Source organism: Melitaea cinxia, chromosome 7 (genome assembly GCF_905220565.1).
Source record: "Melitaea cinxia chromosome 7, ilMelCinx1.1, whole genome shotgun sequence".
In the NCBI taxonomy this organism is placed as follows: Eukaryota; Metazoa; Arthropoda; class Insecta; order Lepidoptera; family Nymphalidae; genus Melitaea; species Melitaea cinxia.
In genome coordinates, this window is record NC_059400.1 from 3694162 (window position 1) to 3719877 (window position 25716).

General features: G+C 32.3%; 1 protein-coding gene across 1 annotated transcript in view; it reads left to right on the top strand.

The window, feature by feature from the left end:
* The window catches only part of LOC123655215 (calcium-activated potassium channel slowpoke), a 71168-nt gene that overhangs the window by 23133 nt on the left and 22319 nt on the right, over positions 1-25716 (top strand). Inside the window, exons 2-3 of the mRNA XM_045591047.1 lie at positions 24435-24496; positions 25015-25111. Of these exons, the coding sequence (XP_045447003.1) occupies positions 24435-24496; positions 25015-25111 (159 nt within the window). The remainder of the gene's footprint in view (positions 1-24434; positions 24497-25014; positions 25112-25716) is intronic.

The following is a 25716-nucleotide window of genomic DNA, read 5'->3' on the forward strand; positions in this document are numbered from 1 at the left end:
CAAATCAATTATACGACTACTACGACTACGACTAGCCCGTTGGCGCAGTTTGTAGTGCTTTCTGTGCCGAGGGTTGCGGGTTACCTGTAACACAAGCATTAAGTTGCTTACCATAGGAACAGAAGACCGTGTGTGTATGTTATATGATATAAAAAATACAAATTAAAAAAAAATATATATGTTTTCAAAGTATGTTTTTTTCGTCAAGTTCTGTAACTAAGAGAAGAAATTATCATTGAACCAGTAATTTAAAAAGGCATATATGTAGTGTAAATTATTTTGAAATTTAATGTAGATAATATGTATCTATCTGTTAACTAAATTCAGTACTCTCAGTTCAGTAATAATAACAACGATTAACTCATCGATTTTATGATGATAGCAAGTAACATTAAATCGTAAAACAATAAAGTCTAGATCAACAAAATTTTCATCAAATTTGATTTAATGGCAGTTTGTTACGTGTTACGTTAAATGGTGCGCTAAAAATATTTGTTGATTCGCCATCTAGATGTAATGGTCCACACCCACGAACTTGATATCGATCCGCTGTCGCTTGTACGGTCTAGACATGGCCTAAAAGGCCTTCAAAATGATTTTTTTTTCTACTTTTATCTCTGTATGTCTATATTTTTCTTTAAAAAAAAAAGAAACTTACTTATCATATGGGACTAAAATTGCTATTTTTAGAATAATTAAACTCTGGAAATAACGCGTTTTTAATATAGCGATTTACTGAGATAGCATCTAAGGAAAAAAGGTTGATAAATTTTAAAATTATAATTGTTATATTTATGAAAGAAAAGTTGTTGTTCTTACAGTTACGTATTTTATTAAAGATATTTTGTAGTCATAAAAAAATAAATAGTAGTGAAATTGATTTTCCTGTTACTTTTTTTAATAAATGGTACAAGTGAAATTTTATTAAATATTATGTTCTTAAACTTGAATTAAGGTTAATTCTAATATTTATAGAATGAAAAGATTATACTACTTTTAAATTAAATTTACTGTTAAATAATATTTTCTAGAAACCTCATAAAGGAACTCCAACAGTCTCACACAACAGTTCACTATTTTACTAAAGTAAACGATATGTAAACTCTTTCGTTTGACACAAAGGGGTTTTTTGTGAAACTTCTAGATCCCGAGTTCGTTGACTATGTAAACTGTCTCCAACTTTGAGCTGAAACAAAGCGAATAAAGACAGTTCACGTGACATAACTGTTTCAGTTTTTATGATGATATAATTCTGAGAATGTTTATCTATTTCTGACTTGAGAGTACAAAATTTAATATTAAGTAATTAATCTTGTGATATGCCAAAAAAACCCTCTTGCTAAAATGAAAGATACAGATTGTCGTGTAATCTTTCATACTCCAAAGTAAATTAAAGAAATTATGTGTGACAAAATGTTGTCTCGAAACATGCAGAGTTTTTTTGACATTTTTCTTCAGGAATTGAACAGTCGTAAATTCAGTATTCCCAATTTTTAGCCTGGCAATCAATTTTGCTTCACATGGCGATCCCCTCCCATTCCCGTTCCCGTTCCCTTGGGATCGACAAACGGATTGGAATGGCTGGTTTAATAAGGTGTGAAAATATTAAATTATTCAAATTACGTACATAAATTTAAATTACACACTGATAGACTCCTAGTCCTAATGGAGTGAGTTAATATGTAGTCGGACACCCAAATAGAAGACCACTTCAAATTTGAAAACGTTCGCAAAGCATAAGTATTCGTGCTGCTCCAACGAAAGTAGTAATTGAAGCTTTACTACGCTAATAAAAAGATATACTCGTCTTAGCTTTTGGCGAAAAAGTGCTTGAAATTCAAAGACTGGTATAAAAAGTAGAACTGCCACGGTACTAAGCTAATGCACCTCAGGTTTGGCTGTAAAGCTTTTTACGTGTTCTTTTTTCGGTAATCGTGTATAAAATATGAATTACACGTCAGTTGGTCATTATTTTCGAAGCCCATCGATGTGTTAATTTAAGTTTTAGTGTTTTTCCGGTTCTATTTTTGAAGTTATACTTCTTTTGGCGCATTAGAAAAATGATGTGAGTAAATTTTTGCGATGCGCGTGCACTCCATCCAAAAAAAACCTGACACCCTGAAGTGAACACCGTTAGCTAGTCAACGCAGAAGAAGTTAGCAACGTGAAGTTAGCTAGCCAATGAAGTACTTCTTACGTGTGTACATAAATAAATAAACATTTTTTTATATTTTTTCATAATACTATTGATTAATGATTTTGTTTTACCTTTCAATACAAATATTGCTGAAGCAATTATCAGGTATGAGTATGTCGATAATTGAGGACCAGAATTGCATACACATAGGAACAATCAAAACTCTTAATTGCAATTTTCTAATAGTATAAGTAATCACCATGTACTACTTATATGTATATGACTAAGGGACAACACAGTTCCACTACCACCTTGGAACTTATAAAGTCGACCGATAGTGGGCTAACTATCCAACTACTGGTTTGAAATACACAGGCCGAAGACGGGCAGCACCGTCTTCGGTGCGACAAAGCCAGCCCTGCGGTCACCAATCCGCCTGCCCAGCGTGGTGAATACGGGCAACGCACATGAGTTCGCGCCGTTTTTGGCCCGAACTTGTGGAGGCCTATGTCCAGCAGTGGACTGTATAGGCTGTAATGATGATGATGATGATAGAATTTTCAGAATTAGACCTATTCTGTGATTTTTTGTAAAAAAAAAGAGCTATAAATACTACTACCATTCATTAAAAATATTCTATATAAACTATAGCAATGGTAAATGTTACACGCAAAATCACATTAATTAAAATAGCCGTCTTAAAACGATTGCAATATGTAAACACTAAACACATCCAGATTTTATTTATATTTTTGACGAAGAACAGAAACTTTGGTAAGTGTTGCACTTATACCTATAAACGATTTAATAAAATCCAGTTAGAATTTGTTCTATCTGGTTTTATATATGGCATTACAGAAACAGTAATAGAAGCTTGTTTGAAATAAGCCACTAAGATTTTTCTTGAATTCTGAGCACCATAACCTATTTACAGGCGTTTGCGTGGCGTGGCGTCTTAGTGAAGACAATGGGCACTTACACATAAGCTGAAAACTAGCGAATGATAGGTTGCATCTGATTTACATTTGTGTCTTATAATGTAATATGGACTGTGACTCTTTTAATGTTACGAAATATTTTTAATCTGTATTCCTGGTTGACATGAACAGAAAAAAAATAGTTTAGTATAATCACTAATATCATTAGTGATTATACTAAACTATTTTTTTTTTTTTTTTTTTTTTTTTTTTTTTTTTTTTTTTTTTTTTTTTTTTTTTTTTTTCGGCGGGTAGATTTGAAAGTGTCAACACACAATTTTGGATAGTGTTAGTTATTTTTTGAATTTAAATTAATTTTAATAAGTTTTCCTGCTCGTTTAATGCATATTCTTTAAGATTGCACCCTGTTACCCGCCAGCTATTATTATCCTACGTAATTAATTTCTTTAACTGCAAAAATCAACACCTACTAAATTATCAATAACTATGGAGTCTTTGAAGGATACCATTATTGCTATGTCTGAGATGTTCAACAAAAGGATGGACGAATTCCAGCAAAAACAACAAAAAGATCTCCAGAAGGGAAATTCTCACTCTCCAGTTTCAACATCATCCTTGGCTGCTGAGTTCGAGTCATTCAAATCTTTCATTCTCATAGCACTTAAATCACTACAACGTCAGGTCGAATTACTAGACAGAGAGGTTGACCGCCTGGAAATGAGGAGGAGGCGCAAAACGCTTCTGGTGCATGGTGTCCCGGAGGATAAGTCTGAAGACACGTCACTAAAAATTACCACCCTCGTAGCAGACCATTTGAAACTTCTTAACTTCTCGAGCAGCAGCATCAAGGCATCGTACCGACTGGGTCGACCATCTGACAAAAAGCCTAGACCTATTGTCATAAAGTTTACCGATGCTGCGGTACGCGATAAAGTGTGGTTTGCTAAAACTAAACTAAAGGGGTCAGGGTTTACTCAATCTGAGTTCTTAACGAAGACTCGCCATCAAGTGTTTTTAGAGGCAAGAAAGCGTTTTGGTGTGGTTAACTGCTGGACACGCGACGGAATAATCCACATCGTGGCGGTGGACGGTGAGCATCACAGGGCTGAGTGTCTCTCGGATCTCGAAGGCATTCCCCACTCAACAGCTGAGAGCTCTTCATTGCAGGAGAAGAGTCCAGCTTCTAAACCAGCTGATCAAAAACAACGGGCAGCTTCACGCACAAGAAGGACTGTAAAACAGAAGTAATACCTTCAAGTATTTTTATTTTGTCGTTGTTTAACCTTTGGCAAGTTTATTTTTATTTTTATTTTTATTTTTCATTCATTAAACTTCTGTCGGTACACAAAAAAAACTTTATCACTGACTACTTTGCATTATATTTCCTTTATATTTACACATTTCTTTTAACAGTAAGGTAAATTTATATTATTCTGTTGTTTTTGTTTTGTTATGTCATTTGTTTCTAAGAGTGACTTCTGACAATGACATTTCAACTATTACTGTCAGTCGTTTAGAAATGACACAAATGTCGTTAATATTCAATATTGTTGTTAATTGTCTTTTTTTTTTTTTATCCTACCTGATAATGACTGTATTGTGTTGTTTTTTTTTTATTACTTTTTGTATATTATTGTTGTCTCGTACCAAAATCATGTCAATTTTTATACTTTTTTTTTAATTTTCTTTTTCCAACAGCTGGCGGGCGGGTCGTTAAATTGGACGTGTATATATATACACACATATATATAATTCATATATATACTTTTTATTTTATATATAAGTATTTTTTTCTGTAGTATCACATATATTAATTTATCTTACATATTGTCTCATTTTGATAAATATAGCATATTTTTCCTATTTATTATATTTATATTTATCGTTAATGGATAGCGACAGCAACAACTCTTTCTATTCCTTCTCTTCCTCCTCTGAGGTACACAGTCTCGACTGTAGTTTTCAAAGTATTCCATCTCTTTCCGATAATCTTGTTTCTCAATTTCTCGATGTTCCTAACAATCTTAATGTCGTACACATAAACGCACAAAGTATTCCTGGTCATTATCCTGATCTTCTATCCAATTTTCAAATAGGGAATATTCATGCAATCATGGTATCAGAATCCTGGCTTAAACCTTGCTTAATGTCCACGTCCTATTCCCTCCCTGGATTCCATCTCATTCGCAGCGATCGTGTTGGACGGGCAGGTGGCGGCGTTGCCATCTATCTCCGTGCTCACATCCCATATTCAGTCATTCATAAATCTCTTTCTAATGATGGTTGCGGGCCAGATCATCTCTTCCTCGAAATTTCGTTATCACGTACCAAGATTCTTCTGGGTGTGTATTACAACCCCTCATTGACTGTTGACTATTTCTCGTCTTTTGAAAATCTTTTAGAGTTGTTTACTCCTTTATATAGTCATACTGTAATCATGGGGGATTTTAATACGTGCCTTCTAAAATTCGACGGGAGATCTTCACGTCTACGCTCCGTCATTAATTCTGCCAATATGCACATCCTCCCCCTTCAAGCCACTCACTCCTTTCCTAACTGTGTTCCATCTCTTCTTGACCTTATTCTTGTCTCCTCACCTGACCACGTTGAAAAACATGGCCAGTGTTCTGCGGATGCATTCTCATACCATGATCTTATTTTTGTTTCTTATAAAATAAAACCCCCTAAAGCTAGGTCGAGAATTCTCCTGCAACGCAATTTTAGTGGTATGGACATGAACAGACTATGCGAAGATGCTGCTAAGATTGACTGGTCTTCAGTACTTGGTGCGTCTAGTGTGGATGATAAAATTGCCATTTTTAACTCCCTACTTACCCATCTTTTTGATACTCACGCCCCGGTACGTCCCGTGCGTGTTAAGCATCTTCCAGCTCCATGGCTTACAGCTGATATTAAAGCTCTCCAAGATCAGAAAAACAGGGCCAAAGCGAAATACAAGTCCAATACAAGTTCATCTAATTGGGAAAGGTATAAGATAGCTCGTAATCGCTGCAACAGGGCATGTAGAGACGCACAACGACGCCATATTCATAAATCTGTACTCGAAGAAACAGACCCTGCTAAGGTATGGAAATTTTTAAAATCGCTTGGGGTTGGCAAAATCAAAGAGACTGTACCTTTTAATTCTTTCGACCTCAATGGTCTTAATAATCATTTCACAAATTCGTGTACTATCGATGGTACCACCAAGTCAAATACTATTGCACACCTTTCAGCCATACAAACTCCATTTGAATTTTCTCCCTTTAATTTCTATCAATTATCCGAGTGTGATGTTAAAGAGAACGTACTAGCAGTTTGTTCTAGCGCAGTGGGCTGTGACTCCGTTAGTCGTAAAATGATTATCCCTATCATTGATCACATCATTCCTATCATAACACACATATTTAACGAATCCCTCTCTTCCAGTACTTTTCCTTCCTGCTGGAAAGACGCTCTAGTAATTCCTTTACCCAAAAAACCTAATCCATCTGAGTTTTCCGAATTTCGCCCCATCTCCATCCTACCTTTCTTGTCCAAGGTTTTAGAGCGTCTTGTACATCAACAGCTAACATCATTCCTTTCCTCGAACAACCTCTTAAATCCTTTCCAATCCGGCTTTCGGAGGGGTCACAGCACGGTTACTGCTCTTGTCAAAATTACTGATGACATTAGACATGCTATGGATAACCGAAGTCTTACAGTGTTGGCACTACTTGACTTCAGTAATGCCTTCAACACTGTGGATTTCGATATTTTGCTTTCTGTCTTGCGTTCCTTTAATATATCTCCACCGGTTATTGATTGGTTTCACAGTTACTTGTATGGGCGCCGGCAACGGTTGCGAGTTCAAGATACTTTCTCTGACTGGGCTAACGTCGTTGCCGGCGTACCGCAAGGTGGCGTGTTGTCTCCTCTCTTATTTTCTTTATTTATTAATTCAATCAGCAAAAACATTTCTTCTCTCTACCACCTGTATGCAGACGATCTTCAAATTTATACCCATTCTAAGCTGGCTGACTTACCCTCAGGTATCAATCAACTCAATAATGACTTAAATAACATTTATAAATGGAGCAACTCGTTCGGGTTAAAAGTCAATCCTTCAAAGTCCCAGGTCATTATCGTGGGTAGTCCAAAGCTGATTAGTTGTATAGACTGGTCACTTATACCACCTTTAGTATTTAACAATACAACTCTGAACTACAGCAAGAATGTTAAGAATTTGGGAGTAACGCTAGATCAGTTTCTCTCCTGGTCACCTCAATTAACTGAACTTAGTAGAAAGATATTTGCAGCCGTCGGGTCACTTCGTCGTCTTCAGTTCTTTCTTCCTTTGCCTACTAAAATTGCACTAGCCCAATCACTCCTTTTGCCGATTCTTGACTATGCAGATGCATGCTTCTTAGATCTTACAGAGGAGCAACTAAATAAGCTTGAGCGACTCCAGAATCTTTGTATAAGGTTCGTATTTGGCCTTCGCAAATACGACCACGTCTCCGATTTCCGTAAGAAACTCAAGTGGCTCCCGATTCGTTTTCGCAGGAATACTCATGTACTTTCCCTACTTTACTGTGTACTTTTCAATCCTGATGCCCCTCAATATCTTAAAGAACGGTTCACGTATCTTTGCAATTCCCATGAACGTTCCCTTAGATCTGATTCCAATTTACTTCTAAAAGTTCCTTCCCATAAATCCTCCTTCTATTCTAATTCCTTCACTGCTAAAGCTGTCCGCCTTTGGAATTCTCTTCCGCTTTCAATAAGACGTGCTTCTACTCCAGCCTGTTTTAAGCAACGTCTAAAGAAGTACTATATGTCCCTTAACATACAATAATATTCAGAATTTTAACATGCATATTTTATATTATCAATATATATTTTACAATTATACACGTATATTAATACTATTTTGATTATTTATGTATGGATATTTGTACTTGTATGTGTATGTGTATGAATTAAGGAATCTATTATACACTATTTTTTTTTTTTTATTCATCCTTAAGGATATTGTACACTTCCTATCCGTCGCTACTATATCATGTCCTGTGCCCAAAGGTTATCTGGAAGAAATCGCTCTTCAGCGATAAGATCGCCTTTGTACATCTTTTTGTTGTAATTACTACTGTTTGTTTATATTTTGGTGTACAATAAAGTATATATTATTATTATTATTATTATTATCATCTCTTATCTCTCTTTATCTAAATAATAATACATCAAGTATTTCTTACTAGTTCACTTATTTAATTTAAAATTAAAAAGTAAACATTAAAAGAATGCAAATATGCATCCATAATTTAACCAAGTTTGACTTATTTCTAGATCCGCTTAGATATAGAGAATTTTTCGTTCCATCAAAAATGAAAATACCAATTAACAACAAAAAATATCCACATAGAGTGCGCTTTTATATCAAAGATTGCCTCAAAAGAAAGTTAGACGTCATAATATTAGATAATTACAACGTTCGAAGGCGTGCTATGTCCACAAACCATCTGAGTACACTATATTTATCCCGACTAAATATAACTCTCCTGTCACGGCGTGCGACATCGCGTACATAATTGATATGCGAAAATGAACCCTATTTACTACCTGGATATTACATTTCATGGAAACTTTCTCGTGAAAACGAAATATGTAAGTAGGCCACAAAACTATTATAGCTATTCCCTTGAATCTTCTGTGCTGGATGCAGTGACATCCGTACTACATTTCGTACATTAACTTTACGCTTACTGGTCTCATGTCCTGTTATAACGTTTTATAGCCTTTCGCCCTTAATAAATCTAATTTGTGACGCAAATATTTTATTTTTATTTTGAAATCTAAACACATTAATTATGAAAATAACGCGCTCTAAATCACGTGAAATAGACAAGCAAAAATTTAATAGAATGCGTGAAAGATTTATTTAGTTGTAAGTTTCTAATTAATATTTTAAAGGATATATTCTGTTACTTAAAGTATTTAGGTATTAGATCACATATAAATATATAGTAGATAGATATATTTAAGACAGTAGTAACCGATAAGGCACACATATCTATAAAGCTTTAATAAATTATTTTGACGAAAAAGAAGTTCGCGTTAAATTTGAACATCTATATTTTATAGCTCATGATTTTTAATGTGGCGTTTATATAAACTTTATTAAATACTACTGAAATTAAAATGAATAAAACATTGACATGAATGTTTTTTTAATCGTAAAAGATCATTGAAGTTTTATATTTGGTTAGTAAAAACTTACATGAAAAAATTGTAATCCAAAAGTTTTCTATTTAGTAAGAATGCAAACAATAAAATGAAGTACGTTTTCCAAATACAAAATCACTTAACCTACGGCAGTAGAACACTCGTGTGAGGGTGTGGACGAAAATCTAATTTTAATTTATATTATTTTTAAACACAAAGAACACGGGTTTCACTTTACATTTATTGATGTTGCTTTTTTGCCAAATAATATTATTAGGGAAGTTTCCCTAAAACAAAAAAATTAAGTGTATACTAAGACTTCTAAATTTAAAAATCATTCCAAAACCAAAAAACATCAGAACATAATAACGAGACTCTCGATTTCGAAATCAAATTGTTTAAACAGTTTTGCGGGACTTTGTTGTTCTCTAATAATAAGCTGTTTGTTTACTGGTCAATAAACTATATATAATTATATATATAATTTATAATTTCAAGTTTCATTTTACGGCAACAAGAGATGACGCAATGAAAGGGTAAACTATATTCTCGCATTCATTTAAAATACGTGTAATATATCGACAGTGTAATTAATCTTATTAAAGCATCACGCTCAAATGCACCGCGGATGCGATACGAGGTAAAAGTTTCATGCGTGATTATCGAATTGGAATATTTTTAAAATATATCCATTAAATTTCATTTCTCGTTATGCGCTTGTTGCGATAAATCGTCGGGATTATTGAATCAAATATTATTCATGTGTATTGTAATAATGTCGCGAACAGATTATGATTTAAATCGGATATTTGGATGCAATTTGCATGAAAATGATATTTGATTAATAAACATAATAGTTAAAAAACCGACCTGTGCAGAGTATTACATAATTGTGTTTGCTGGCAAACGAAAACAAACCGACTTCAATGACATCGATAAGTAATACAACATAAGTAGACGATAAAATAGTCAAGTAAATACGCATTATCAAAGATTACTCCGTAAATTGTAATCAGATCTCGATGAAATTTAAATGTGACCACATAATAAACATCGGCTTTTGATTAAATTGAAAACATCAAAATCGGTACACCCAGTATAAAGTTATGCGGATTTGCGACGGTTTCCTTCGATTCCTCGATCTCCTTATCATGGTACCATCTAAGATATCTCCTTTCCAACAAAAAAAGAATTATGAAAATCGGTTCATAAACGACGAAGTTATCCCCGAACATACGTTTAATATATATATATCCGGTCGAATTGAGTAACTTCCTAAGTACATAAATATTTATAGCTTTTCGATATATGTATTATTTTAACTTACATTCTGGAAGCCACTTTGCCGTGTGGCTACGGCAGTCTTGAATATAGCCACCCCCTATCTGTGGTCCCGTGGGTGACGTAAGAGCAACTAAGGGACAACAAAGTTACACTACTTACTTTTGACATTTGAAGCAAACCGCCTGGCTTACAGGCACGTAGATCGGAGATGGGCAGCAGCGTCTTAACAAATTAAAATAGTATAAAATCATTTAAAAAAGCAAATAAACGAGTAGATACCCATTATATTAAGTTATACTACTCCCAAATTACTTGTGATTACACAGGAGTCGTGGAAAAATCTTTAAAAGAAGATAACTTCACGGTTTATTTTTAGTAATTAGAGTAAAAATTAATGAACAAATAACAAAATTGTAACGGAATGGAGCAGAATATCTCACAAACATCAAAACCTCTTTCTCGTAAAGCTTAATTATAATGTAAATAGCGCTTTCAGACAGCGGAAGCAATCCGCCCGGCATTGTTCAAACACAATGCATCAAGTTCTTTGTACAAGCGCCGTTGCAAGTTGAAAGCTAAACATACCAAATTTCGCGAAGATTCCGTAAAGTTTGTAATTTATATCTTTAATGTAATTTTCATATGTACAAACGTAAAACTTTTGTTTATACTTTTAAAAACAAAATGTAAAATAAACCAGGTTTATAATTCGGTTTCATAAGTTTGTAGTTATTCCACTGTTTCTAGTATCGTGCAAGTATAAATTACGACTTTTTCACACCAAGCAATTATATATTTTTCCAAACTAATATAAAATTTAACTTGCTCAAAACAACCATCGTTAATGTCAATAATTACTAAAACTCATAAAAAGTTTTATTTCTACGTTTACGTAGTGATTTATACCGTCCCTCTATGATATATGTGCTATACAGCGTGGTGCCACCCTCGTCTGGAAGCCTATTTGGAAAGCATCCAAGTTTTTGGCGCTTCGATCAAGCCAATATTTACGGCACCACCGGCTTTTATAAACAAATTGTATTCATGTTATTATTACGAGAGTCGTTATATAAATATTCTTTTTATAATATTTATCCGATGCCCAAAAATACAATAATAATTTGTGCCAATGAAGATAAGGCTCGAAGTTTCCTTTGATTGACGGTAAAAGAATAAAGATTTTATGTCTTCAATTTTAGATTCTATCTAATTCACATTCTTTGGTTAGTACCAACAGCAGTTGTTACTGGTCAATAAGATTCCTTATTCGATCCAACTTAGATTATAAGACGAAATATAAAACCTCATTCTGTATTGCTGTTCTATTTACTCTGTTTTTGGCTTTTTTTTTGTGGTTTCGTATTACCGTCCAAAGTACTTGGTGTTTTTAGCTGTCAATAAGTTATCAAAAGTAAGAAAACAACCGCTGTGTTGTAGTGGTGCGAGTAGTTGCCTAAAACACCGACGATGCGGGTTCGATTCCTACTCGGAATGAATATTTGTATATGTACAAATATTTCTTGCCGGTTTGAATGTTTGTCTTTGTGGATCTCCCCATCGTGCCTCAGAGTGCCTGTTAAGCCGTTGGTTCGATAGAGATCGTTACTCATAGGTAGTAGAAAAAATATCCGCCAGCCCGAAGCGAAGCAGCATGGTGGATTAAACTCCAATCTTTCTCTTATGGAGAAAGAGGCCTATGCCCATGGATGTTACGGGCTAAATGCGGTGCGGAAGCAAAATAAGAAAAAGATTAAAAATATATTATATTGCTGTGTTATATGTATTCAATTATATATTATTATTTTTATACTACTATTATTTGCGAATACTATCTCTGCAATATTTCTAGAAAATAAATAAACAATTTATAGACTATGTTTTATATAGAATGAGACACATCTGCAGAAGATTACTATATAATCAGATAAAGGAAAAGTATTTACACAAATAAGATATTGCAAATGTCATTTTACGTTTCTAATTTAATAAATATAATTGTGATTTGAATAAACCAATAAAAGAAAGTAGAACAAACGCCGCCATTAACACAGTAATAGGGTGGAAGGTCAAGGAGGTAGAAAGCCTACATGCGCTTAAGCTAATATTTTTAGTATTGAAATTTTTCCAATGCTAAATAATTGTAGAATAAATTAATATACTAGATATATTGTACGTTTGTCAATTTTAAAATAATTACTGTGACTTGTTAAAATTTAATGTGTTTTACGTTTGTACAGATATAATTAACACAATTAAATAATCACACGTGTTCAATGAACACAATTACTCAAAAAATGTAGTAAATAATTTGATACTTGTGACGCAAAAACACAAAAACTTTATCATACTCTAATTTCTTAGTCGTAGAAAAATTATACAGTAAAAACCCGTCCTTTTGCGTTCGGTATTTATATCGAATAATCATAATACTAAGAATAATAATTTTTATAGGAATTTACCAACCCTCACAGATCCATAAATTTGGTACTTTTCTTTATGATAGGGTTGCCAACCATAGCCTAAAAAAGATTGAACCCAAAAAAAGATAGAAGGAAGAAAGTCGTTTGAGGCTCGGGAGCTCATTTATCGATTTAAACGATTTTTGACGACAAGTTAAACACCAAGTGATTTACATCTAATACAAAAAAAGGTAATTTAAAAAACCAAACAAAAAGAGAAGGCAATAAAAAAATATCCATACCCACTAACATGACTAATTTTTAATTAATATTATTTTATTTGTATAAATTACAAAAATATTTTATCACTATTTTTCTTTATTAATCAATTAATTTTTACTTAAAGCAAAAATATTCGTTTGTAATAATGAAATCAATTTTTTAATAACAACTAAAACCTTTTTTCGACGCTTTTAAGTCAATGTTTTTTTTCTTATAAAACACGTAATGCCCTATCATCACGTAGCGTTGTTTATTTAAATAGCGATTAATATTTCGATATAATTTTATTACGGATACTGCGTTTTATTGCCCATTCGCGTAAATGAAAATAATCACCGACGCGTGGCGATATATTTAACCGCCACCGAACTTTTGAGACGAAAAATATGTTTGATATCTAACTCCTATTTCTATCTGCTTTATATAAACAAATGATTTTCTGCGTATTTAAAGGTTGCGTAACAGCTTTACCATTTTGGTTGATTTGTTGTCGTGTTCGTAATTGAGGACAATATTTGTGAAAAAGAAAATTGATACCAAATCAAACAAAGCCGTATTTATGTTAGAGAGTGCTTAGGAGCCAACGTTTTAATGTTATATAATAAGATGAAAGTTAATTTTGAGTTCAGGACCATTTTCTTTAGTATATTACAGCAGTTTTATTAAGAAACACGTGTATTCTCTGTGGCGATAAGTATATATAAGTATATAAATGTGATATATTTTATGTATGGTCACTTTCTGCAAATTAATTCGAATCAAAACATTTATTTTAAGCCCTAAGCTAAAATGCTTATTTATTTATTAACAACACAAGCTTTTGAATCTGTCCTGGCCTGTGCCCAGTAATTTAACTACAAATCAATAGATTAGTAGTCAGTTTGTCAATAGATATAAAGGGTGAAACTTAAGCCACCTCGAATTTTGGTATTGTTCATGAAACAAAGTTTTCTTCAACGTTGAACACGCGAATACGAAAAACAATATTGATTTTATCGAACATTTGAGCATTGAGAAAAAGTCAACAAATAAAAGTAAATTTAATTGTTAAAAAAGTTAATATTTTCTACATATTTTTGAGCGTTATTCAAACATTTGAAACGGTAATGAAACGTGAGTGCACGTATATATTTAATAGTCCGTAAAAATGTTATTTCGTGTTCAGAAGCTGGCAGAAGCTGGTATTTCGTTGCAGTTATAACACAACTTAACATTTATTGTTTTGTTAGTTTTAAGCCCTTTTTTGTTTTCGTACACTCTTTTCAAACAGTTTTTACAATAACTAATGTGAAAAGAAAACTTGAATTTCGATTAACCGGACGTTTTAAACTGCATTTTGTTAATTTTTATGGTATTTCTTATATTAAAATTTGAAGTACAGTTCTTTTAAACTACATTTTATAGAAGTCCATTAAGAACGTATCATTTCTTAGTGCATGAGAAATTATTTTACAAGAGGTGACATATTATTATTATAGACAAGTACAATTATCAAAAAAAAAAAAAAATAGCAAAATATTGAATACGTATCGCTTAAATAACCATAGTAATTGTCTCTGTTCAGCAATTTACACACTAATTCTAACGTACCTAACAAAAGGCGATTTCATTCGTTAAAAAATTTGAAAATTACTCGTTCTTTTGCTTATTATAGTTAAAATATTTGCTTAAAATAAAATAAGATAAACTTACTTATATGTAACTTAGGCGAAAATTCCCCTTGAACTAAGGAAATTTATTAATTAATGTATTAGCCAGTATTTGAACTTAAAAATACTATTAAGAAAGTAACAAATAAACATAATAATCAAACGATTTTCAATCTTACTATTACTCACTATTAAACGTTTGTAAATATTCCAGTTCAATGTATAAAGTGACGGTAAATGCTAGTAAAGTACAAAATAATTAATGAAAACATTATAGTTTTGCTGTTTTAACATTTAAATGATGGCAAACAACCCTTCAAGTCAAGGCTGCAGCCTTGACTTGAAGATGCCAGCGTGCGCCTGAATAATTAGATCAGTCTAATAGGATTCTTCTATGCTTGTCTACCGGACGTAATCTAATAAATGTAATTACAAAACGATAAAATATATTGGTAGTCAATGAAGGCTTAGCTTAAAACCATCTTATTTGTCAAGACAATATTCAAACGATTGTAATTATATGTAGATGTAATATTACTAATAATTATAATCGTTTGATAACGAAAACAACTATAATATAGAAATACATACGAACTTTGAAAATAAAATAAAATTAATTATTATAAAATAAGATTTTAAATTATAAAAAAAAATGGAATAAGATCTTTTTAGATAGTACCTATATGTTCTAGTATATATACAAGTTATATTATATAAACAATGTTTAGTATATATTAAGTAGTAAAATGTAAAATGCAAGCTTAGTACTAAAACATTTCCTCCGCGTCAACCTTAAGACGTCACATAAAAGAAGAGAAGTACGTACGTACATGTCTTAAGGTTGACCTTTAAGCTACTTTAGATATAAAAGTATTATTTGCAACGTCACTCTTCCTTTGCAACAGAAGAACATAAATGCCCTACCTACTATTCATATAGTGAAAGATGGCAAGGACGGCGGAGAATTATTTATTAAAACGTGACTCAGTTTGTTTTTCCTATTGAAAGCAACGCAATATCTAATATAGCTGCTAAGGGAACTTTGAAATTATATATAATATTGTTTTCACTGTCTAATGAGGAAATCTCAATACGGAAGTAGGTCATCTGGACTGAAAATAGGAGATATTTTGATAACTGAAATAGGAAATGATGATGTCACCCAAATGGTGTTAATGGAGTATTTATATCTCTGTATAATTCTTATTTCTATGCGAAAAACAGACTCATTTCGTTTTTATCTACGACGGAGCAAGGAAAGAGATATTTAAAAATGCATTAATCTGAAGTAAGATTTCTTAGTTATTCAACCCAAAGAAAAAAAATCCTCCTTTTCGTTAAATAAAAAAAAATCTCAAAGTGAAAGCCTACAAAAGTTTCATTAAAACAACTTCGCGTCCAATAAAGGCCGAACTACCGAAAGTTTATAAAATTTCCGCATCAATGAAAATTTTTAACGGCCGTAAATCAAAGAAAGTTTTTTGATCAATTTGTCGTTGTGAGTACTTGATTTATTGCAAATGAAAATATGGAGAGGACAGAGTTTTTGCAGCCATTAGCTAAGATGATATCGGGGGCTTGCCAAGTAGGCGGCACTCGAGTAAGTGGGTTCAGTTGCTAACTTTTTCCCTCCCCAGATATTTTAAGTTGGCACAATGAATGCTCAATTGAGATTGTTTATAAGTGAAACTTATACACAATATGTTAGTTTAGAATTTTTATTTTTTAACTTTATTTCAGGCAAGTGGTTACTATTTTTATAATAAACTAAAATTTGTTTTCTTGTGAATTCACTTTATTATTTGCATATTCTTTTGTGTAAAAATGTTATAGTTTGTTGCAATATTAATTAGGGAACTATTTTACTGTGCGATTTTTATGACTTTGTTTTTTTTTCTTTTTTAATAATTTTATTAGCTATGAAATAAAGTCTTAAAACAAAATAGTAGATACCTACAACTTGAATCATTTTCCTAGTTTAAAGCGTAGATTATCATCAACTGAATTTTACTGCGTAGTAAATACTTTTAATTTACACTGAGTAAATTATTCTAGATCGATTAAAAACATAGCATAAAATGTTTGTGTCTTACTTAGTGAATAAATTTGAATAGCTGATGCATTTTGCATTAGTCATGAAACAAAGAACAACGGCTACATTTGCGGTGAGATAACTGCGAGTACCTATCAAAACTAAGGCTTTGATCATATATGTAATATTTACATGACATAAAATGTAATTACAAACGAATTGTTAAAAAATCTAAGAAAATACTAACAAAAATTTAAAAACATAAAATAATCTTCAAAAGAATTTAACTACGAATTTTAAAAGCTAATCCTATGTGTCTACAATTTAAATTTTTAAAACTTGTGAACATAATCGCAAAAGTAGTTTTCATTTCAAATGTTTTTCATTTTAAAAGTAAAAACTTTTTATTTTACTATTAAAAGAAATGCAATAATATTTTAAATGTTCGGTTTCATTTAACTTTTAAAGTATCTTAGTGAGGCTGGACGTAAAGTTTCAAAAAGCTCAATACGGAATCAGGTTTATTACTAGTATGATATTTGATATTATAGCCTACAAGTTAGTCTTACAATACACCTGCGTACCCTTTCCTTGACTAAATGTTGTTAAAGATGCTTGATAACTATGTAACCTTAATTCATCTAATCGGTAGCTTGAAAGATGTGATTTTAAAATCTTGTTAAAAAATTTTAGTAAAAAATATCGCCTGGTCAAAGGTGATTGACACAAACTGATTGATTTTATCGTCGCTCGCTCGTCGTTAATGCCATGACCTCGTTTGTAATTAAATCTACAAAACTGACACAGCTGTGAACTTTTTTTAATTACTAACATTAACGAAACATTCGTAAAAAAGTCCAATTAACATTGTTAGAATAAACTTCAAACATAATTTATTTTATTTTATGAAAATTATTGATTACGTGACCCAGTGAACACGCATTCGTGATTAAATTTCAGCTCTTGCAAGTCGTCGTATGATTTTTATGACCCTTATAAACAGTAAACCACAATTTTAATCAAACATTTAGATACAACATAAATTGTGTTTGCAGGCAAACGAAGAAAAACCGACTTCAATTATATCGACAAGTAATACAACGTAGGTAGACGAAAAAATAGTCAAGTAAATACGCATTATCAAAGATTACTCCAAAAGTTGTAATCAGATCTCGATGAAATTTAAATGTGATGATCACATGATAAACATCGGCTTTCGGTTAAATTAAAAAATCATCAAAATCGGTACACCCAGTAAAAAGTTATGCGGATTTTCGAGAGTTTCCCTCGATTTTATCATGGGGTATATTTTTTCCAACAAAAAAAAAATTATCAAAATCGGTTCATAAACGGAGTTATCCCCGAACATACATAAAATATGTATATATACGGTCGAATTGAGTAACCTCCTCCTTTTTTTGAAGTCGGTTAAAAATAGGTTCTACTTACTTATAATATTAGTACGTAACATGTAATTAAAATAAAATTCAAATAGTACTCTTGGCAAACTCTTTCGTATCATGCCAAATTTAGTAGATGTTAATTACTAATAAAAACTACGGCAATTTATTCGTTTTGAAAGGAGAAAAAAGTAATGAAATGGGAAGTATATTCCATAAAAACTTTAATTTTTGTTTATTTCAGGTTTTCGAACAGATATACTCGTATAATTTCAATATAATCTTCTATCTTTTAATATTTCAAAGCTATTTCAAGCTTTTTTTTTTTTGTCTAATTAAAATGAAATAAATTTAGAATACGATATGATGCCAAATGCAAATGATTCCATTTTTTTTACATTATATGCAAACGTTTTTAGTCACACATTACGACTGCAGCCTTAAGACCAAATTAGAGTATTACTTCAGCTCCGCTGGATGATATCATGAGCACAATCCAGGTACGCAATGAATAATAAGTGGCTTTATGAATATTAATTATCACTTGCTGTAATAAAACGTGACAATACTGCAGTAATAGTCATTAAATTGTTCTAAATTCTTCCTACAAAGTCTATTTGCTCATCACATCATTTGATATTATGTTTTTAATGGAAATAAAGATTTTTAATCAATGTTTATTTGGAGAGTTGCTAATTTATTCAAAAGGTAATAATATAGTAAACAATTGTTTTTTTTTTCGTAAAGAAACCTCTTAGCAATAATTGCACTGAATATTTAGTTTCAACTTTCTTTTTTAAATTTATTTTAACATTTTACCTTACCTTCCTTATAAGTAAATATCGCGTTTAATAATAATAAAATTACAGCATTTTTGAAACAATCTAAAAAGCAAAACACTGGTTTTCATAGTTTTTGATACGTATTTAATAATAGTAATAATAGATGACAGATACCAAAATTCTTCCTATTTATTTCCTTTTTACGATGCGTTTAATGTAGTCGTAATAAATAGGCTTTTCAATATAGAATTTCTAAAATTCCATTTAACTAACTTGTAGCGACCCGCCCCGGCTTCGTACGGGTGCAATGCTGATACTAAATATAAAATATAAAATAAATATTTACAATGTAAGCACAAAAAATGTGTTTATTTACGCATTCGAAATCTCTAAAATTATCAGTGTTCCTCTACTATATTATGCATGCATTATACATATAAACCTTGCTCTGAAATCACTCTATTTACTAAAGAAAACCGCATCAAAATACGTTGCGTACTTTTAAAGAACTAAGCATACAGACAGCAGGATGCGAATTTGTTTTATATTATGTAATGGTCGAAGTAGAAAAATCTAATTATTTTTTTTCTATTTTTAAAAATTTGCTAACGGCCTGGTTGCTTTAGAGTCCATTACACCAGGAAGAGCGTTGTAAAGTAATTGCTTCTGGTTGTTATCATAGACACCTGAAAGCGATCGTTACTTATGATAGAAAGTTCTCCTCCAACCCGTAATTGAGCAATGTAATGAATTAAGCTCCGACCCTTATCCTTTATAGTGAAGAGCCAGCCAAGCAGTGAAACATTTATAATGAAAGCACTTTTTCGGATTTATACTTTACAGCAACCACAGTCACGAGAGTTCCTCGTAACCATGGTTGCTGTGAAGTATCCGAAAGGTCGGGCACTAAAAAACTTAGTAAACCGTGACAAAATCTGAAAAAAGTGTTTCATTATAATAAGTGAAATTCGCGTAAACATGAGAAAACAATATAAAACATTTATAGTCAGATTCATTGAGTGGCATTAGTATTTATAATGTAAGTTGAGTAAAATCACGTATGCATCAAATGCATGTAACATAGTACCTTATACATTTCACATCATCATTACAGCCTATACAGTCCACTGCTGGACATAGGCCTCCACAAGTTTACGCCAAAAATAACGTGAATTCGTTTGTTTTGCCCATAGTCACCACGCTGGGCAGGCGGGTTGGTGACCGCAGGGTTTGCATTTCACATACATTACTTTTAATTAACTTGATATTAAATTTTTCTCTTGACTGCACAAAACAATTAAATAGATTAAATAATGTGACAAACAAGATCATAGATTATTCGATAAGCTGTACTTATGAAGTACGCTGCACTTGCAGTCAATGTTAAATTGTTTTATTACTGTTTTAATAATAATAATTATACTACAAATGTGAAATCTGAAGTGGCAATTGACAGACCATATTACTAGGAAAAACAAACAATTGACGGGGAAGAAAGATTCTCGAACAGCGACCACGTCTTGGCAAAAGGAGCACATCCCTATCTCCAACCACGTAGACTGATGACTAAAGCAGCCGCAACTGACAGCTTTAAATATTCTTTACTGTACACAATGTCCCCGAAGTAGCTGCAGAAACAAATATAAGAAAGCTAATTTAAGAGTGCTAATACAAATATCCGTTTCAAGCAGGAACCAAATTGGCGATCGTCAATATTATTGGATATTTCTGTATAATTTAAACTGCTTTATTTAAGCAAGTAATTACTTAAAATTTCATATGATTTTGATATTGAAATTAATCGTTATTAATGTATAATAATAATATTATATTAATCTGGCGCGAACTTGGGGAGACCTATGTCCAGCAGTGGACTGCGACAGGCTGAAATAGTGATGATGATGATGAATGTATATTTATCTACCTATTAAATTACCTAAAAACAATTGTCATATCCTTAAACGTAAATAAAGATCAAGTACCTATAGGTATTTTTATTTTAATAAGCAAACTCTTTTATGCATATTATGTAAATGTGTGTATGTGTACGTTTATGTATATGTGTATATAGCTTTTTGTGTATTGTATATTCTGTATATATGAATCTTATACTATGTATAGTTGTATATAGTAAATTGCACCGTGTGCCTGTTATTTGTTACAAATGTTTCCTTTACGGACGGGTTGTCTGTAAGAAATGACTATCAGTGGTAAGACCACCTTTGCAACTTTATTAAATTGTATGTGTTTGATTTGTTTCTTTTTAATATACTTGTAAGTGTGCAATAAAGTATAAATAAATAAATAAAAATAAACGCTCATTGAATTATTTTGGTAAAAGAAATAAATATTATATATTGCAGATTTTATTTTAAATTCATTTAGTTATAAAATCGAGATAAACGATTAAAATATGGAAACAAAAAATCGATGCTCTGTCCAATGTTTTTGTGCACTAAGTATCAATTGAATTCAAGGCTATAGCAAAATTAATGTATATTATTAGCGCTTTGTTTTTTTGTCTGTCGGTAAGTTCAATACTAGTTCTTGTATTTTTGTACATCATTGATACAATCTGGTGTTGAGTAAGTAATTAGTATTTGATAACAAAAAAGACAGAATTTGGCTTTGAAAGAGGTATCCGATTGGGGTGACGCCAACCTAGTCAAATTTAATGCTTCCAAAACGCAAGCGTGTCTTTTCACCGCTAAACGGAGTCCATTCCCATTGGCTCCGACTTTCCGGGGTGTATCTGTACCGATCACCGATAGTATTGATCTTCTAGGCATAAATATTTCGTCTAATATGAACTTCGGACAATGCATAGAATCCAAGGCAAAAATTGCTGGTAAGAAACTTGGTATCCTCAATAAAGTCAGGCAGTACTTCACACCGGAACAGCTTCTTACTCTCTACCAAGCACAAGTTCGATCGTGTATGGAGTAATGCAGCCACTTATGGGATGGCTCTGCCAAGTGCCAGCTCGCTGCTTTGGATTCTGTGGATCGACGCGCCAGAAGACTCATCGGTGACAAATCGCTGGTTCGCTCTAGACTTCAAAGTCTCGAACATCGGCGCAAGGTTGCCTGTTTGTCGGTATTTTACAGGTTATATTTCGGAGAGTGTGCTCTAGAACTATACAATTTGGTTCCACCATCACCTTTCTACCACCGAACCGCAAGGCATCGCATAAATCTGCACCGCTATGTGGTTGAAATCCCACGATCTCGCACTAAACGATTTGCTTCCTCGTTCCTAATACGCACCGCAAAAATTTGGAATGCCCTTCCGGCTTCCGTTTTTCCAACGAACTATAACTTGGGTATCTTTAAATCAAGAGTGAATAGGCATCTTCTAGGCAAGCGCGCACCACCTTAGGCTGCATCTTCACTTGACTTCAGGTGAGATCGCAGTCAAGCGCTAGTCTATATATTTAAAAAAAAAAAAAAAAAAAAAGACAACATTTATGGTAAAAAAACTTAATAAGTACTATATTATTTTGATAAACTTCGCTAATTTTTGCAAAATGATTGATAAAAAGATCTGGGAATTAACTGGTAATTAAATAAATTTCAATTTTAACACTAAAACGTTTATTATAATATAATACCGCGACTAAATATATTTTCAGGAGCTACGCATATCTATAGAATATTTTTAAACAACATGTATATTTAAATGATCCATTTAAAGTAAGTGAATCAATTTTCGCAATTTAAAAAGAAAAAACAAAAGAAGACAAACAGACAAACAAAAAAGCAATAATATGATTGAGAAGCTTCCACTTTTTAACCGACTTCCAACAAAGGAGGAGGTTCTCAATTCGACTGAATTTTTTTTTTATGTATGTTACATCAGCACTTTTGACCGTGTGGACCGATTTCGACAAATTTTTGTTAGTCGAAAGGTGGTGGGTGCCAATTGGTCCCATTTAAATTTATTTGAGATCTAACAACTACTTTTCGAGTTATATCTAATAATGCGTTTTTACTTGACGCTTTTTTCGTCGACCTACGTTGTATTATACCACATAACATTCTACTGGATGTACCTATTTTGATAATTCTTTTTTTGTTGGAAAGGAGATATCCCAAATTTAGTACCATGATAAGGAAATCACGATCTGATGATGGGATCCCAGAAAAATCGAGGGAAACTCTTGAAAATCCGCAACAACTTTTTACTGGGTGTACTAATTTTGATAATTCTTTTTTTGTTGGAAAGAAGATATCCCTAGTTTAGTACCATGATAAGGAAACCAGGATCTGATGATGGGATCCCAGAGAAATCGAGGGAACTTCTTGAAAATCCGCAATAACTTTTTACTGGGTATACCGATTTTAATAATTTTTAATTTAACCGAAAGCTGATGTTTGTCATGTGGTCACATATAAATTTTATTGAGATCTGATGACTACTTTTTGAGTAATCTTTGATAACGCGTAGTTACTTGACTATTTTTTCGTCAATCTACGTTGTTATTACTCGTCGATATAATTGAAGTCGGTTTTTCTTCGTTTGCCTGCAAACACAATTATATTTATTTATTTTATTATCTGCAACACCACAAGCATCGCAAGCGCATTGCCGACCATGTGGTTGGATAGCCCCAATTCCTCCCAGGAGCTCTGGTCATCTTACTCACCATCAGGAACACAACACTCCTTGGAAAAAGTATTATTTAGCTGTGATCTTCTGTAAAGTCGAGGTAGTACCCAGTCGGGCTGTTGCATATTTTAAGCAGGAAATTTCCTGTTGTTCTTCAGTTATCATCATCTTAAAAAGTTTTCGAAGTAATGTATAATTTACGTAAAAGCAAGTTGTAGGTAGTTGTACGCCTAACGATAAGGCGTTATAAACAAAGAAAGTATATAAAAATTATACTCGAATTGTGTTTGGTGAATCATTCAACAAATCTTGTTAATAACGAAGATAATAATTTATCAAACCGCATTACCAGTTTCTATGAATCACCGTACTCGTACTTGTTTGTTTGAATGACTACTTCAATATTAATGGGTTCCTTATACCATGAAGATCTTTTCTTCTTAATCTCAATGAACTAAAATATATACAAAAAAAAACTTATTTATAAAACAATGGATCTATTGTTCGAAATAACTGTTTTAACGTTTGCAGTTCCTTAGATTTTTCATCTACTTTTAAATTGTTATTTGATACGTCAATCAAATAAAAGACGAGCTAATAGGTACTATGATTAAAAGTTTGTTAAATTTAATTCTTTAATAGACTGATTCTTGCTAATCCTTATGTCAGTGTTAAGTTATAATTAGTTGTATTAAAATTCGTTTTGTATATTGTTTCAGGTAGTGTTGGTGTTCATTCTGAGTATAGCATCGCTGATCATCTACTTCATCGACGCGTCCAGGTAATATACTCTCCTAATGCTAGATTAGTTGCAAATTGTAGCTAAAATATTAATTATTACGTATCTTATAATGCTGAATTCATAAGGAATACGTGAGTCTCAACAAATCAATGTGGTCAAATGTTTTGCTGGATATAGTAAATGTTAGCTTCTGTACTGGGCTTCTGTTGATATTAGTCAAGATGTGCTATAATTTTATCAATGAAAACCAACTAAACGTATGCTTATCGATGTGCACCAAAACGCTAACGCTTTGTGTATTATAAATATAATTCTTGTAAATGGAAGCTAAACGGTAGTTGAGCCATGGAATTGCAGTGTATTTATTTAGTCGTATTTTAGTAGATGTTGTAATCAAATGGTAAATCTATCGCAGCTTCATCTGTCACGACTTTTTTACTGGTCTTGACTGGTGTCCGATGCCCTACAGCTGATGATGTCTGTATTAGAAGCTTATATGTGCAATTATTTGTCCGTCTCACTTTGTTCTTGATACAATCGATTTTTTTTATTTCTAGTGAGGAGGTGGAGCGATGCCAGAAATGGAGTGACAATATTACTCAGCAGATCGACCTTGCCTTTAACATATTTTTTATGGTCTACTTTTTTATACGAGTAAGTCCTTTATTGAAGTCGAAGGTAATGCTTCAATTAAATACAGATGTTTTTAACATATACGGTCGCCTGTTCAAGAGGTTGGCAACTTAAATTCCGTGGTTTTGTGTAACAATCGATTGATATACCTATGTAGGTACATAAAATTGTATATTACACAAAACTCGAGTCAGGAATCTAAGTCACAGCCCTGAAGAAAGCAGGGTCACAGCTAATTAAACCAACAGGCTAGTTTTATTCAAACAAGCGACTAATAATTCAATAATTATGATAAGTCTATGAACAAGAAGAGTTTACTGAAACAAAAGTAATATATTGTAATATATATGCATTAACCGCGAAGCAGTTTATCCTTAGCGGATCTGTTCAATCACGTCATGCGAACAAATCCGCTTACATAAATAAGCGGAATACTGCGTTAATTCTGCATATTTCCTACCACATTGCAGTTTCCTTCGTGTTACATTTCTATTTTATAAGTGAAGTAGTGTAGTATACGTAATAAATATTTTTTCTCACTTTTTCGTTTAATATTGTAACTACCTCTAAAAGTCATTTATTAGAATGATTATTTACCTAAACAAAAATAAGTTTATAATATATTG